This window comes from Tubulanus polymorphus, chromosome 4 (genome assembly GCF_964204645.1).
Source record: "Tubulanus polymorphus chromosome 4, tnTubPoly1.2, whole genome shotgun sequence".
Classification (NCBI taxonomy): Eukaryota; Metazoa; Nemertea; class Palaeonemertea; order Tubulaniformes; family Tubulanidae; genus Tubulanus; species Tubulanus polymorphus.
The window spans coordinates 26,233,557-26,251,541 of record NC_134028.1 but is presented as its reverse complement, the minus strand read 5'-3'; the positions used below and the strand labels follow the sequence as shown (position 1 = coordinate 26,251,541).

Sequence of the window (17,985 nt, the reverse complement as noted above, 5' to 3'; positions counted from 1 at the left end):
TCAGCAACTGGGGCCTGTGACTCAAAAGATAGAGATGAATTCGGAACGTTAATGGGATAACTTTAAATCCGTCGATGACTGAGGCGAGATTGACTGTATTCATGAACAGCAAATGCAGGTGCGAGAATCATAAACTCAAAAAACAAACTAAAAATACTTCAATCAGAGAAAGAGAAATGACGACAGATAATATAGAAAACTGTGCAGATAAATATATGAGTATTGGTGCTTTAAGTGCAGGTGAAGACTGAGTCAATTGAGCAGACACAAAAACCACCTTCATTTTATCAATTACTGCAAAAATTTGAATAATTTTCGACATAATTTGAACCATTATTTTCTATTGGTATATTTTTTTCTGACAGTTTGATAAACGTACCTTCTTTCCGGGAATTCCACGCGGGCCAGGAGGACCAGGCGGTCCTTCTAACATCACTCCTGGGAAACTGCTACCGCTGCTTGCTATATTGGCCTGTCCTGCATCACCACGCTCTCCTTTCTGACCCTAAATAACAATTTCACATATAGCATGATTGAAAAATTGATAAAACTGCAATGACATAGAAAATTTTAAACAAAGTAGTAGGATTTACACAGGAATAACTAGGATTCTGGATACAGTTCTACAGTTGTGAATTAAGATTTGACTCCTACGTTAAAATAATCACCCACAAGGTTGCAAGGTTATCAACATGAACTGGAACTGAAATTTCCAATTATGCACTTCAATTTCAACAACAAATTCAGTAAATTTCGACCGCTGGTCACATAACTATATCAGTACTTCGATTTCCGATTTCATATTCATTACCATCATCAGGTGAAATGATCAGAATCAGAAAGATCTATAAAATTCTATTTTGGAATTTTTTCCTATGGAATAATATCATCATCATGCACTGATTCGATATCAATCAGTAATTGATGCAGATTCATTCACAGACTCCTGTGATCATGAATAAAGAACATTGATGGGTTGGAACTTTTTATCGAAAAGAAAACTGCTGGATAGAAATAATTGTAGGAATCATGCTGCATGCTGACAGTGTAAAACAGACTTACAGCTGGGCCTATTGGACCAGGGGGACCTTTGGGCCCTCTTATACCGGGTGGACCCGGTTTACCCGCATGGCCCGTTGACCCGCGATCACCCGGAAGCCCGTGAGGTCCTATTTTACCGATTTCTCCTTTACTGCCGGGAATACCGGGATAACCGGGATCGCCTCGGTAACCAGGTGCTCCGTCGCGTCCAGCATCGCCTTTACTACCCTAAAGATTCATCAGTCATAAACATCGGTTATAAATTCTATACACACTGACTGGGTCTACGAGTCTACGAGTCTCTATACTTACTGATGGGCCTGGTTGTCCTTGTGGTCCGGGTTGGCCCTAAAAATACAAATCAGTGAAATACACACATTTAGCAGCAATTCAGAATTTGATATCTAATTTAGCAACTAAGATTTTTGTACATACAGCCATGCCTGGTTGTCCATCCTTTCCAGGAAGTCCCTGAAACAAAGTATTCAAAACGCAAATTAAACAAAAATGAGTTTGAGACAAATATCCTATTTTTGTAATAATAGACCTAATTCTACAACTACTGTTTGAACAATGACTATGGTACATGCCCAATTTGAAGTTAGATGGCGATTGTGGATCAGAAATGTATATGGTACTTACGGGTTGACCACGATCTCCTTTAGGGCCCTAAAATATGAATTCTCACAATTATGATACGGATGAGATTTATCTATGGTCTGCACTCACAGCGCAGTATATAAACTTACAGCTTGTCCTGGATTACCGGGTAATCCATCGAATCCTGGTAATCCTGTCGTACCGGCTGGGCCAGCAGGTCCTGGTAATCCAGATTCACCCGGTTCACCCTGCAATTAATGCATTCAATCATTTTATTCATCTAAACTATAAAAAGATCCGTAGATAGAAGTTTGGTATTTACTCAGAAAGTAACTGAGCCAAATTGATCTAACAGTGTATGAGAAAATATGCAGTTCGCTACATTAGAAAATAAGCTATTACATAAAAATTATGAACATATGACGAAAGAGTTTCGAGGAAGATGATTAATATTTCATGCAATGAATAAAGTCACTTCATGCAAATTTGCGTTTATTTGTATATTTAAACTCGTCTCAGCATCCATTATCACATACCTTCAAAGCTTCTATCTTCCCGTCCCATTCAGGAGGTAAGATTCCTGCTAAACCTTTAGGTCCACGATCTCCCTATAAACATGCGGTACATGCTTTTACTAATAACTACATTTGACATGCAACAGGCAACACCTAACGTCACTTTAGTCCATCTAAAACCACGATAACACTGAAACAATTTGGCCCGGACCAGGCCCGAATGTAATTTGGCCGTGTCTAATTCGAGAGCGCTAAACTATGTTAAACAAACCAAAGTGAGAGTGAAGTGCCTGGTCAGACGTTTTTGGTCGGGCCAAACAGGTACCAGCCTAAAATGCTAGTGTGATCGCAGCTCAAGCTGTCGGATTGAGATGACTTCAGTGATTCCACATTCTAACAAAGATCTCAAAGCAAATTGACGCGGAATCCATGCTGTTCATGCAATTTCAGATTGGTACAATGTGAGAAATATCTTTTAGATGAAAAGTTTCAACATTCTAGAGAATACGGTATTCATTTACATGCTTGTCCTATTTTTAACTGAAATGTAAAGTAATAACTTCAAAGGTTAGTTTAAAACTGTGCAAATCATGCAAAGTTAGTCTAAAAAAGAAGAAAGCAAGTCTGAAAATGAAATACTGCTACATGCTGAAAACGTGCCATCAATGCTTTTCACCTTTATTCGTAAAACTTCATACGGAAATCCCTGCAAAATTACAACAAATATTTTCTATCATAAAAATAACTGAAAATGAGAATATGGACGTGAAAGAATTGTGGGATCATGCCGGTAGTGGCGGTATCATGCTGCTGGTGGTGGTGAAACAAACCTTTAGTGATATTACGTCAACACTTTGTAAAGTCGTTCCATCTTGTAACTGTATAGATCGCTTTACACCCTATAAATAACATTACAAAAACGGTGACATAAGTGAATTCAGTGATAACGAGGGCCGATCTAGGACTGTTTGAAGCGGGTGAACCTGAAAATTGGAATAGGTACTCAATTCGTAAATGGCAGATTTGGCAGTGAGGGCTGCACGCAAGAAAATCGGCTTCTGGTGGCCCTCACACAGAAAATCTAGGACAACAAGAGGCCTTTTTGGCCCTCATCATGACCCATCTGATTTATTTTTTCTCCTTTTTGAAAATTTCTTTTCTTTTGGATCTGCCCCTAGTATTACTTGTACTCCTAACAGGTAACTGTCTGCTTGGTAAGCCCTTGGGGAATGAAACTTTTGCATTAGATACTTTTTAGTGGTTGATCATTCATCTGAAACTGCCAATGGCAGGAAGAGGTCACTGGAAAATAATTTTGAATACCTCTGGTGAATCAAGGAGTGATGAAATAACAACTAAAGCCATGAGTGTGTGTGTGCACGCGTGTGTACAAGACGCACCTCGGCATACGGTGATTGTTGAGAGAACGATTCAAATAAATATTTACAAAAAACACTGATATATTACACAATTATAAACATAGCTCACTTCACAGTTTATATACCGTAACAAACTGTGATTATACATCATCATTTTATATACTACAGCACAGTGATAGGAAAATAATCTCAAATTACCATCTCAGATTCAACCCATATAGGAACTGCAGAGATGATTTAGCCTGGATTCGAATTTTTTGGTCACGCACAATTTGGCACGCACCCATCTGGCACTGGTTGGCCCGGGCCAAATTAAGCGCGAGTCCAAAACGTGATCACGGCCATATTCTAAAACTGAATTACTGAATCTTGAGGTCTCAAGAGCATGAATTTCATCCATACAATTATAGTGAAAATGTTTAAAAAAAGTAAATAACAATATCACCAACAAATAATGATATATACGAACCTTTGGTCCAGGAATTCCATCGAATCCAGGCAGTCCAGCTTTACCTCTTATTCCTTGATCGCCTTTTTGACCCTAGAAACAACAAGAACAGTTTTACAAAATATAGAAATTGACAAAAAGACACAGTTCTACAGTTCTTGATATGAATGCACTAAAATATAGTCAAATCTAACTAAGGATTGTAGAAATTTTGCAAATTTTGACAAAGTAAAAAGATTTAAAGGTATATAGGTTGCTTACCTTAGTACCACCATCTCCTTTTGGTCCCATAATTCCCTACAGAAATAAGATATAATTTTGAAATCGCGTGAGTTTTTTCAGGTTCCAGTTCCATAATTATCATTGATTGAATTCAATTATGAGTTTTATCTATTCATTTTCAATATTGCAATTCTAAAGTCAATTCCAAACTCTCAAACTTGTGAATCCTGGATCGCGGTTCTGAAGTTGAATTGGCTTTTTCTAATCGAGAACATTTTCATAACTTCACTTTGAGAAAGGTTTTTAAAAACTTACCGAATCGCCTGGTTGTCCTTGTACTCCGATAGGACCCTGTGAATTACAGATAATATAATACAATATCTAATTGTTCTCAAAAAATTAATGACTTCAGAAACTTTGAAATCGAGAAACTCAAACAATCATTAATCAAACATGTATCATAAATCAAAGGTATTGTGTATTTTGAGGACCATGCAATATTTGATCAATTTATATTTTAATTCAAATCAAATTAAATTGCCCAATCATTTTAGATATATTCATTAGTCATTGTTAGAACTCATGCTCCCAGAAAATATTAGCTCATAAATATACAATTGATATAAGCTAGTTAGATATGGATGAATGTATAAATTATGTGTTAGCAAATTTATATTTCTGATACCAGTGCAGAAAAAAATATAACTTCCAAAATATTCAATAAGTGTCATCATTGCGATCATGAATATAAGTCACTTACCTTACCCTCTCCCTACAGAAAACTAACCTAGCCCTAGGCTCCTGGTCTATTCTACGCTGGCCTTATTGCGTTATAGTTACATATAGATCAAGCAGTATTTCAACACGGACAATTTACTGACATTGAAAAATCCCTCAAATTATCATAAATCTTTCAGTTCTTTCTCAAGAACCACATCGTAGGTGTTAACTATGCCGCGATGCTGGGACAGATATTTGTAAATGACTGACACCGATGCTGTGCGCGAGGAATGGAATTTCAATTGTTTTAGTGTTTAGTCTGTTCCGGTGCAAGAAAAACATTAGTCAGAGAAACTACACGCATAGATAAAACGCTATAAACTAATCACAATTTCACAGGTCCGCGAAACAATTCCGAAACCCGGTATCGCAAACTTTTAGATTTATATTCTACAGAGTTTGCGTGAGATCGCAACAGGTTCCGATAAAAACTATACTCGTTATCGAGATTATAGGCCGTGAAACACAGTCGAATCTATCGACATGAAGAACGAAGGTAACGTGATCGATCCAGGGTACCTGACCCCAGCAACCTCAGAAAAAAAATCTAATCTTCCTGATTTTTTCCCTAATAAATAATGAAAAATAGGATTTTATGTATTAATGGTTAGTATCATACTATCGGAGATCACAGTCATTCTCTCTCCTCGTCGTGGAGCATTCCAATTTCAACACAGCGGCAGCATGCAACGAACGAGAGAGCTACGAACCGGAAAACCAGGATAACCACGACTACCCTTCGGTCCCTGAAATCACAACAAAAGAAAGCAATGTTATCAATATGATATCTCAATACAATGAGAACATGAATATTTCTGTGAAGGGAATATTAGCTGCGATCGCAGGGAGACAATTTGGTTGGGACCAAATTGGCACAGATCAGGCCAGAGTCAAATTTGGCCTGTGCTAGAAAGGGGCCTGGTCCAGCATTTTTGGTCGGGCTACATTTGGCACCCGTGTGAACAGTTGTTCTGGGCCAAAAATGGTCATGTGATCATGGCTACAGAGGGATCTTTTTTTAAATAGCCTACAATGATAAGCAAATTCAAAGAGTTTGAGATATAACTTTGAATTGTAAGCAAGAAAAACTCGAACTACAAATATTTCTTATGCAAGAATTTTTATCTCATTGATTTAATGGTTTGCATATTCATGGTTTATTCACAGTTAGATAGCCTATTTCGGGGAGGGGGTGGGGGAGATAGTCTTACCGGCGGACCGGGTGGTCCTTTTAAATCTGATATAAAATTAGCGGAATCACCGGAATCACCCTATGGAAAATAAACAAATACACAACATTATAGTAATATGTTGAACGTAAATCCATTGCAATATTCGATATACTCTTCTTACCTTATCACCTTTAGGACCAGACGTACCCTGCAAGTAGAAATATACAGTATACACATTACACACACTGCCTGCTGTTAGGGCTTTTTAAAATTAAAGAAAATGACTGCGTAATTTATCAGATAAAAAAACATTATTCATTATTCCAAAATGGAGGGGTGTTCGCAACCTCAATCCCTCTTTGATATAGAAAATGTATCCCAAATAGTTCTCAACTTTGTTGTAATTCTCGATTAATGAATGAATTATCTTTATATCCGTTATATTTACCTTTGGCCCGGGCCAGCCAGGAAGTCCAATGGCACCCTAAAAAGATGATTCACATCACATATATCACTGGTTCAGTGTTTTTATTAAGAACCTCGTTACAAGTGTTAGATTCATTTGGTCAATTTCAGTTATCAGTAAAGGCGAATATAGACATTCATCCTATATCAGAGACTCCAGTATAGCAAAAGGTGATTACTCCAAGGGATAACTGAACAATCAAAACTGGTACCATACAGTAGTTATCTGTTTGTTAACTGTTAACAACTTTTGAACAACTGTTCCCTTCGATTTTTCAAAGTATCATTTCAACAGTAAGAATAAAACAAAGTTGAACGGTTGCAGGTGCATTGTCAGTTGCACGGTGGAGACTTAATTTCAGACTTATAGACTGGTCTTAAATCTAAGGCCTAATGCAGATGATGAAACACGGAATGAAACATGTTTGATTTCGGAAACGATGTTTCTCAAAACCATGTTTCTTGTTAAAATGCACAGGGAAACAACGCTCAGAAACATCTTTCAATCGGCATGTGCGTTAGGTTTAAGCCATGAACGGGAAACTGACCTGTTGTTTACGAGATATGATAACAAAATTGACCAAATCTGCAGCGATATCAGAATTTCAAAGATTTTAGATGATTATAAAGCTATTTATCCCGCTACCATATTCTCTAATATACTTAGTGTGCATATATTATAAGGAATATATATATATATGAATACGTGAGTAATTTGAAAATACCGGATAACCAGTTAACCCTGGTGGTCCATTCATGCCCTATCAATATTCAAACAGATAGACAGTTACATTATTTTACACTCGAAGAGGTCGATCTTTGGTTGTAAATGGTTGAGGCCACTTCCAACCTTGAATATCATTGAGCAAAAAACCCACAATATAAATCTAACACAACTGCTATTGTTTCTTTTCCTTACATTTCTGGTGGAATACTTCCACACATCTTTAGCAATAAAACAATAGCAGTTGTTTAGATTTATATTCTGAGTTTTCACTCAATGACAAGGGAGGTCTTTGTACATTTCACTTTTCAATTTATACAACTTTCACTTGAACATCATTTTCACCGTTTACAACAGATAAAAACTGCAGGTTACGACAATATTATTTCACAAATCAAACTGCATTTAAGAAGAATTGGAGGAAAAACATATATTCTTTCCGCTTACCATTCTACCAGCCTCCCCCTTTTTGCCCTTTTTACCCTCAGGTCCAGGAAGACCTGGTGGGCCCGGGTCACCTGAAAAACAAAAAAGAAAATCGATCGATCATTCAAAGGTGACGTGAGGAATTTTTTAAGGGAGTTCGGGTTAGTGTGGGTCGTATAGTGTACACGACAGTGTGGATTTTAGCCACGTACGAGTAAGGTGACGTTTACTGTAGCAGGTGTTTATATTGCAAAATCAAACCAACGTCAAAAAGAGCGTTCGTTCTCACCATCATTGTTATTGAATATCCTTAAATTCGTAATTGAATTTTTCTGTTGGATAGATATTTGTGTGAACAGTTGTTTGCTGAATTCTTACAGTAAACAACTCGCTTTGTATCAAACAGTTTTGTTTCTTATGTCACAAGATGCACAGTCAGTTAACGGCGAGAGATAGTTCGTAATGCTATGAATGTAGCGAGAAATGCAGACATTTCCTCTATGAGTAAAGATAAAGAGAAGTAAATATAGCCGAAACTATGGGTTACTACAGATGGGGAGTAAAAGAGGGAAGAGAAAAGTGAAACATCTTGTAATACATAGTTCACTATGTGATCAACTGTAGTCAAACATTGAGGCGTAAATCATTTATACTCTTTCATGAGTAAATCTCTCCCTAACAAAAGAATAGACGAACAGCATGAAGGTAGGGGTACCTAGCTGCAACCATTCCCAGTAATGCATGTTCTTAAACTACGGGCCGTTAGAATTTTTGAAATATTCTTTTAGGTTCAATTACTTTAGAAAAAGGTTGCTGAATATTGCTTTGCAGTGTTATCAGTTATACCCCAAAAACTAATTCATAAATAAGAAATCATGGCTCTATGAAATACCTTCAGTTATACAACAAAATGCTCATTTTTAAAAACAAAGATGGCCACCAGTCAGCATTATAATTCATATACCCATATGCAATGTCATCTAGCATCCTCGCGTAGAATATCATCGGTCTTCGAATTTAAACGACCCCCTCTTTAAAATTCAAGTTTCGAATTTCTTAATTTTTGTTTTTCCATTTTCCGGAAATTTCTCCCCTCTCAAGCTTCGAATTTAAAAAATTAAGACGATTTAAGAACATTCAAGCAATTTCAAGGATTCGAAAATGCTCGTTTGACTTCGGCGCTCGGCGCATAGTATGGCATATAGTACCGCTTGTATCAATTCTTTAAAAAATCCTAGTGAAAACCCTGGGTACGTCAGATTAATCTAAAATCTTCCGATATAAAATCTTCTGCCAGTAACTGACTGCGCGAAGGTGAAATAACAGCAGCAACTCAGCACAGATACATCACACAATATATACAGGTATATAGAGAGGGGGAGAGAGGGGGAGAGAGGGGGAGAGAGGGGAGAGAGTATTTCAGAGTATTATAAACCACTGACGAGGAGATGTACGTAGATGTTGTATATGTTCACTGTATGTACAACTTGCCTTCGATTCTTGTTTAGTAATTATAAAACTAGAAACTAATTGGCGCCTATCAGAACATAAATAACAAATGGGCAACATTTTTCAGTTTAAAAGTCGCTTGCAGCACTATCTGACCTCCTACAATACACCATCAGTATACTCAAAGTTATTCTGTTGAAAGCAGGTCGGTTTCTTCAGATTTTCAAGGGAAAAAATTTTTTTTTTTTACGAAATAGGATTTTTTTGTACTGGAAATTTGTGAGCGATAGTCATGACTCAAGTATATGGTCACAAATATATTTTAAAAAAAATATCCCAGTTGAATAGCAGGCCTCGATTTTAGCAGTTCACAGATAAGAAGATGTTTAATTTAATAAATTCCATTGTCTCCTAGTTTATAAACTGGATTCATCATTGAAATAATCATTCGTATTCTAAGAAGATACTTGGAATATATCGAGTCTTGAACAGCAAATTACAAAAATGATAAATTTTCAATGTCAAATACAGAATGAAGGCTAGGGAAATGAGAAGTATCCAAAGTACAAAAAACATAGGTAAGACTGGATTGACAAACCCCCAGTTCAAACGGTGACATGTGCAATTGATTATCAACAGATTTTTTACGGATGAGAGAAAGAGAGAGAGAGGAGAGAGGAGAGAGAGAGCACGTGTAGGCAGCAAAAAATATCATCTGGTCTTTTGAGATCATCTACTACTAGCCACTGTGTATCAACATACTCTTATCATCATATAGCGAAGATAATCAGTTCATCTTGTGTGGGTTATCATTTATATATCCGTATGTTTATTTCACACACAATAAAATCTCGAGAATAAAGATACATAATCTACGTGATTTATTTCACATCTGGAAAATGAGAAACATTGAAAATAGACGTGTTTTATTGTGAAACGTATCATCAGCTGATTGGGATCCAGCGGATCCTGCGATTGTGAATGAGTCAATTATTAGTTGAAATACATAAAATAACAGAGGATGAATGTTCACTGGTATCAGTGAACTGACCCGACGGGGTATGGGTGAGAGGAGGTGAGGGAGAGGGAGGGGTTCTAACAATAATCGGTCACAGGTGTGATGAGTTATGCTGCCTCCTACTGATACCGAGGCTTCAGTTCTCAGATTGTTAAATTGTCTACATTCCACTATTCTTCACGTCTATCTGGTTAACGAGTATTGTTTCACGTCTATCTGGTTAACGAGTATTGTTTCACGTCTATCTGGTTAACGAGTATTGTTTCACTTCTATCTGGTTAACGAGTATTGTTTAAATGAAAGACAACAGCAAATAAAAGAAGATTGAACAAAACTGAATGAAATTTCAAAAATATCAGAAAAGCTGATAATAGAACACGACTGAAAACGGCCATGAAAATCATGACTTGCGACACAAATGATATGAATCCTGGTTAGATACAATAGACCAATAAATTCTCCGCAAGGAGCCTGAATTCCACGGCAGTTTGAGCAGGCACGGGTTGGAGCAGGCACGGGTTGGAGCAGGCCCGCGTTGGAGCAGGCCCGGGTTGGAGCAGGCACGGGTTGGAGCAGGCACTGTTTGGAGCAGGCACAGGTTGGAGTAGGCACGGGTTGGAGCATGCCCGGGTTGGAGCACGCCCGGGTTGGAGCAGGCACGGGTTGGAGCAGGCACGGGTTAGAGCAGGCACGGGTTGTAATCACGATGAATTAGAGTAACTTGCAATATATTTTCCAGGAGAAAATATATTGTAGAAATTTAAAACGATAATCGATATTTTTTCCCAAAAAAAACTTAAGTACAATTTTAAGAAATATATTCCAGGTCCATCCGTTTGGTGCCTCCCCAAAACAAACAACTCAAGAGAGCTTTGATAAAGCTTAACATTAAAAAGTCTATACAATATTTATTTTTTTTTGTCAAGGACCTGTCAGTCCTGTACACATGCAGCAATAAACTCTTGTATAAAATGTCACTTGATACAGTTTATAATGCGTTTCACATTAATATTGTTGACCTAATTGAAGTCAATTGAATTCTATTGTATTTTCTATGTAGACGACAGTTTTTCGTCTTATTTTCGTCTATTTGAAATTCTTTTGAAAATATTCATACCCTGAATTAAACCGACAACGTTAAATCTTCTTCTAAACGAAATTTATTATCATCGAATCCTTGCATCTAAAGAATCAACGATCTACGCTACATTAGTGGATCAAGAGGCCTTTTCTAAATTACTTAGAGGAAGGATTTTTAACAGGCACTTTTCCAGGGGAGGACAGAAAAATATTTCTTCTAACCCTAGCAACCAGACGAAATATCTGCCACCATCATCTCTGCCACAATGGCTTCTTGTCTGCCACATTGGCTTCAATTAGAATATATTATTAACCTGTACCCAAAATCTAATGTTATGTGAAATTGAGAATAGACAGAGGATTTGTTTTCGGTGCCGTTTTTGCAGGAAAAAGTGCCCAGTACGGCAGTTGTAAATCCAGTCACTAATCAACGATTTGTTGTCATTTTCGCTGAAAGTAAAAAATTCGCTTCAATTTTGTTACCATTTGCAAATAAAAATCATCAAGTTTGCACCAGGCTTTCATTCAATATGCAACGCGATGCAATCTCTTTTCAAGGCTTATTTTCTACTTTGATATTTTCAACGCTTTGATTGTATCAGTTGTTTCTGGTTGTTCAACGTGTATCATATTAAATTAGTGTTTACCCGAGCAAATAATGAGAGAGAGTTGTTGAAATTTATGAGACGCACAGAGAGAGAGAGAGAGAGAGGGTGGTGAGATAAAGAGCTTTGATCAAAACAGCACCGCTTTTAACCTATTGGTACCTATACGATATGTAGCCAGTAAATCATTTTATATCAGTATTTATTTCAGTTAAATTACTTCAAATACATTGAACATACAAACACAGGGTCTACTTTCATAGTTCCGTGTCTAAGTAAATTCATGCGTAAATCATTAACTCATTACTAAGATGCTGGATGATGTTGCAAGCAAATGGAATAATTTGGACCTCGTCTGATGGACGAGCCTGTTGGCACTAATGTGAATGGTTGGCTCGGCCCAAAACATGCCCGTGTAATAGCTGCTTTCATTAGTTTTATTAGTGACAATAAACACAATATCTAAGAAAGACAGTTTGAAACAGATTCCTGGGGGGATCATTGACGATGGTTTAAATCCGTCATTCGATATAAGAAGAAGCTGTTGGCAATAAATAAACTGAGAGATACACAAGGAAATGGTTTTTTGTCTCAGGTAACTTGGAGAAATCTAAGAAATACGTTCAGCCGCGGTATCATCTACGCGTAAACTGTTTATGAGGTCGGTTGTGTTGGAATGATACAGGTTTTCTATTCGTTCCTGTGAAAAATATTTCAACCGCAACAAAACAATTCTCCTCAAATATTTCCAGCACAAATATCATGTGTTATCGAATTACAACTACAGAAATGATTGAGGGGGTCCACACCTCCCAATTTGTTGTTACAATACGTTCTCATTTTGGGTGAAACATGCTGGTAACAGGGTTGGGTAGGTCAGTGTTATACCAGATCTGGCTCTGCAGGGGTTGTTAGTACTCAGCCGTAGGGAACTGGCTTATGCTTTTGAAGTCAAGCCAAACAAAACTACCGAAATAGTTTCGCCTAAACATAAGTTGAACTAGAGATGGAAGTGAAGCATAAAATCAAATCAGATCAGCGAACTGCGGTTCATTCATTCTAGGAAATGGTAAGAACTCCAGGCTTCTGGATCGGACCGGGACTAATGAAGCTTATAGAATGACTCTATTCATGTTTACATTCTTACATCATAATCACCCTGGCAGACTGTTTATACAGTTCACCTAATAATCATTACACCTACAAGAAATACTTAATTAGCAATTTCAGCCTGAAAACACCCAGAGTTAAAATTACAGCATAAGTTACTTCATATGATAATAAACTATTAGCAGAATCTACAGACTTAATGATTCAAGACATGTGGAACAGGAATAAATGGTCCATGAAGTATAACTCATAACAGGCCCATAACATGCTGAATATGTGGGTGGGGTCGTTTTAAACTTTATTTATACGTGAAGTGGGTTCTGTAGCCCTCCCCAAGAAAAGCCTTATAACGTTGGATGCTCAGATATAGCCTCTGAGCGATTTCTAATGATGCAACCAGAGGTGTTACAACTGTAGCAATTGCAGAGATGAAAGCCACAGCAATAATTTACTGGATGACATTTTTTTCATTTCTATGTTTTTGACAAGTGTGAAGTCAATTCGCCGCAGCAATATTAGAACCTGTCGGAAATCAGCAATTGCTTCCAATGCGCCTGACAAAGAAGGTTTAAGTAAATGAACATAGTTAATGTACCATGATGTAATAGTTTTTAAATATTTTTTTGAATTAAAAATGAGCAAAACTAATTTGTTCAAACCCCCAAACCTGCCATGCTACAGACCTGACCTAGAATCCACTATATCGTTTTACAACATTTTCTTATAGAATAGCTAAATGTAGTAAGATATAGCACTCATTCAGATATAACACATCTCTGAACAAAATTGAATTGAAACAATTACGATTTGACCTATAGCGGGTTTATTAATTGAGAATTCATTATACACAGGAAAGGTTTCTATATAGTTCACCATAAAACTGTTTAAATGTCAAGATTTCAACTTGCAATGAATACATCAGATACCGGTAAGCAGAAACTCTCTGCGAGATATAAACTAAATTCATCTAACTCTTTCATTCAGCTCATCCTGCAGATAAAACCCACAATTATAATTTCTACCAATTAATTAACAGAATAAATCGATTTATTGAAATAATTCCTTAGTTTCAGGACAAATTACAGGGTCGTCACAAGGAATTTTTAAAGGGGGTCAGATTTGATACAAGCGGTACTATTATGCAATACTTTGCACTGTATCCGCCGAGCACTGAAGTCAAACAAGTATTTCTGAATCCATGAAATTGCTTGAAAGTTCTTAAATAGTTTTACTTTCTGAAATCTGAAGATTAAGAGGAGCTTTTTCTGGACTAAATAATGCAAAATATTAATGAAATTTCCGGAATATGAAAAAAAAATGCAATTCGGATCTAAAAAAATATAGAACTTGGATTTTAAAAGGGGGTTGTCCCCACCCCCTCTGATGACGCTAATAAGTTTATCATTTGGACAGCTCAAATTATAAAATACCAGTCCATGGCACAATACAAAGTGATACATTACGGTATCGGTGAAGATCTGAGAAGATGGGAGAGTGAAGGAAAGAAGATGGATATGAGAGAGGGCAAGGGAAGAGAGTAGAGGGGGAAAGGTCTGATTCATTTCAGTCTTATAAATGAGGTGTTAATAACCGAAGAGATATTCTCCACCTGATTCTCATATCAACTAATCATAGCAAACTCAGAAATCTATGGAATTAACTTCGAATACAACAGTTAGAGAGATCTAGAGGTTTCTAGATCTAGAACCTTCCTTCGTTTCGAGTAAATTCGTTTTGATCGCATTAAAAAATCTTCCGAAGTTGTCGTAGATAAAAGAAAACATGAATATATAATCTAAAAGGTGACAGTGTCGGTGTCTTTAACCTGGGATTGAAAACCCGGGATTGTCGATTCTATTCATATTGACTTTACGACTTTACGAAAAATAAAGCACTTGAATTTTAAGGCGGGACGTGGCACCTCTCCAACTTAATGTATTCATTCATATCTCGATAAACATCGACGATAGTTTTCAGAGTACACTCCACGTTCCACATATACACCACCGACTAACTAAAAAAACAATACTAGCTATCTATTATATAACTAGTCATTTCTAGTAGCGAAGAAGAAAAACTAATATGTATTAACACTTATGTAATGAGAAAACCTAAACAAACACAGATTAACTCAGATTTTTAAGAAGTTAAGATTTTTTAAGGTCTCTTATAGTCTTTCTGTCAGTAGATACGAGATAGTTTCTGGTCGCTCCAGTTTATAGATTATAACCATGGCTACACCAGAATAATAATTCTTGTAGGGTATTTAAGCCTTCAAATTGAATTTCCCTTTTTTGTAGCCGGATTTAGAATACTCATTTGAAATAAAGATTCCTCATAGCAAGGACGGATCTAGGAAAAGTGAAAAGCTGGGCTCTAGAATTTTCAGGATTTCTCTGATAAAGCAGCCATGGTGAAGGCCTAAGAAGAGCCACACCCTCAGTGTTCGATATATTTGAAGAAATCAATCTATGAAAAGATGAAATTTCCAAGAGGATTAGCATAAAATTTGCAGGTTTTTAAACAATCTCTGTCTTAAAGAAAATGGCAACCTCTAATGGGGAGGCAGGGATCTTGAATCCGCCCTGCATAGATAGAATTTAGGGTGTGTATGTTTCTCATTCTTCGGTGAAAGTATTTTGAAGAACCTGCAGTAGACGGTGGTATACACACAGTAGATAACAGTAGTTTTTATTGAAGGGAAGTGTGGTGTGGTAAAAGACAGATTTCAATGAAGCAGAACTTTAGGCGGAGATTTCAGGTGGTTTCGCTGCGGAGTTACATGAACTGGAAAAAAAGCGATCTATGTTTTAATACCCGGCGCAGCAGCTGTAGAGTAAAGCGTAGAGAGTCTGTATAGGTTTATTATCAGAGGCTGATAAATGGAGGGGGAGTCAATGAGTGAGTGTGGAAATCAGTGAGCTGTTATCAGAAAATACCAACCATCAGAAAATCCCAGCCATCAAAAATTACTGAACGATTTTATGATAATCGAACCCCATCCATCCGCGAGGCAAAAAATTTAAAGCTTAAAATGGTTAGATCGGTAAATCCTAAATAAGCAACTTAATCAGAATATTTTGTTCATTTTTTCATGTAAAAGATGGAATGTTTGCAACCCAAAATTGTGCCCAATAGAAACACAAAGCTCACCAGACTCGGATAATCTGTCGAGGAGAGGGATAAAAAAAGTTAAAGCATTTTAACTATGGTTAATCTTCAAAGCCTAAATCAGCAACTCAATCAGAATTTTCCTGTAAAAGATGGAATGTTTATAACCCAAAATCGCGCCCAATAGGAATACAATACTAAAGTTCACCAGACTATGTGATAATCTGTCACAAGTCAATGCATTTAGGCTTCTTTTCGTAAATAAACCTTATAGAAATCCTACTATAAACACCATAAAACCCGCAGATTTAAATCGATTAAACACAATATCATATTATTAACTTTGTTTAGCTTATTTTACAATAGATGCTCCATCTCTCTGTAGAGAGATACATGACATGCAGCACATGATGATACATAGTTATAATGCACCTAACAGATGCTACTCAAGAGTTCCCCCCTGATTGGTATAGAGAAATTCTTCCCCAATACCGCATTATACAGATAGAAATAACCTTCATCATTTTAGCTTTGTTATAAATATTCTTCTGAAATTGGGGAAGAATTTTCCATAACTTTCTTCGAATGAATATCTTTAATTTTTGGAGAAAATATTGCAATCTTAAAAAGTACATCTCTATAACTTAACAATTGCCTTCAATTCAAAATACATTTCTACTCGTGAACTTCATATGGTTTTGTATTGCATGCGTACTTACCAGGGGGACATGTACATCCACTATCTACAGAACGCTTTGCTCTGTAGGTTTTAACTTTTTTCAAATGCTGAAACATAAATCATAGAATAGGCAATCAATTACATCTAAAATAATCTAATATTCTTACACCATTCAAAATCTAAACACATTAAAAAACTATGATTTTACAAATACTCAAAAAAGACATTGGTGACAGATTTTAGCACACACAATTAATCCTTAGAATCATTAATCTAATCTAATTAATAAAACGAATTAACCACTAATATGCAAGGATATCAAATCGATATTTAAATGCATGAGTTTAACAACGTAGCACCAATCATCAAAATAATAGCGATTTTCATTTTTAATGAAGGAGCACATGGTCAAAGTCTATTGATATATTCATTTTTTTCTAATACATAACTTACCTGCTCAAGAAGACGATCGATATTATTCTCTAAATATTTTTCGATATGTACGCTTAAATCCGGCGTTTGTTGATGTTTGTTGTTACATTGTTTTTCTAACGTTTCGAGACGATCGTGTAACTGTCGGAATTTATAGGTGTTCAAATAAAAAACCCACGCCGTCGTAACTAATACTACGATACACAAAATCGATACGAATATATTCCTTCCGAGACGCAGTCCCGGGTTCGATCCTACGACCGTATCGTCTTTTGTCGTGCCCATAATTTCGTTAGTCCGCCGGGACACCTAATTCATGCCGTACGACAATTAGAAAACACCGATTTTTAACTGGTAGAACTCATCAGATATCGCTCGTATCACTTCACCATCATTAATGAAACCGCCGTAAGAAAACAAACGGGACGAATCGAAAAAGTTTCTCAATAGGTAGGGCAGGTTATTGGCCGAATTTCTCGCATCTCAATATGCAATGATGCAAAACGCTCTGAATTTTAAAACACAGTTTTAGCTTCAAAAGATATCGTTTGTTAGTCTATTATTGTGTATTCTATAAATTTATCTGGGAAATGTGAATTTTATGCTTTCACTGGTTGATTCGTCGAAGGCTGCCCAACCTTCTTCGACTTTCAGTTCGACGTATGATCAGAAGATGGCGAAACCGTACAGTGAAGTTTTGAGAAACTATCAATTCACGGTTCGTTAGAG

At 36.6% G+C, this 17,985-nt stretch overlaps 1 protein-coding gene across 39 annotated transcripts in view; it reads right to left on the bottom strand.

Annotated features, from left to right (window-relative positions):
* The window catches only part of LOC141903085 (uncharacterized), a 46,712-nt gene extending 28,922 nt beyond the window's left edge, over positions 1 to 17,790 (bottom strand). For 33 of the 39 annotated variants that reach the window (XM_074791002.1, XM_074791007.1, XM_074790986.1 and 30 more), the window contains exons 1-14: positions 17,278 to 17,790; positions 16,865 to 16,931; positions 7,794 to 7,864; positions 7,348 to 7,383; positions 4,521 to 4,556; positions 4,245 to 4,280; positions 4,005 to 4,076; positions 2,178 to 2,249; positions 1,791 to 1,889; positions 1,684 to 1,710; positions 1,477 to 1,512; positions 1,354 to 1,389; positions 1,063 to 1,269; positions 380 to 505 (exon numbers count right to left, since the gene is read on the bottom strand). In XM_074791002.1, coding sequence (XP_074647103.1) covers positions 380 to 505; positions 1,063 to 1,269; positions 1,354 to 1,389; positions 1,477 to 1,512; positions 1,684 to 1,710; positions 1,791 to 1,889; positions 2,178 to 2,249; positions 4,005 to 4,076; positions 4,245 to 4,280; positions 4,521 to 4,556; positions 7,348 to 7,383; positions 7,794 to 7,864; positions 16,865 to 16,931; positions 17,278 to 17,541 — 1,185 coding nt within the window. In that variant the 5' untranslated portion in view covers positions 17,542 to 17,790. The remainder of the gene's footprint in view (positions 1 to 379; positions 506 to 1,062; positions 1,270 to 1,353; positions 1,390 to 1,476; positions 1,513 to 1,683; positions 1,711 to 1,790; positions 1,890 to 2,177; positions 2,250 to 4,004; positions 4,077 to 4,244; positions 4,281 to 4,520; positions 4,557 to 7,347; positions 7,384 to 7,793; positions 7,865 to 16,864; positions 16,932 to 17,277) is intronic. The other 6 variants (XM_074791012.1, XM_074791026.1, XM_074791024.1 and 3 more) reach the window with 6 other exon arrangements.
* Between the last annotated feature and the right edge of the window lie 195 nt (positions 17,791 to 17,985).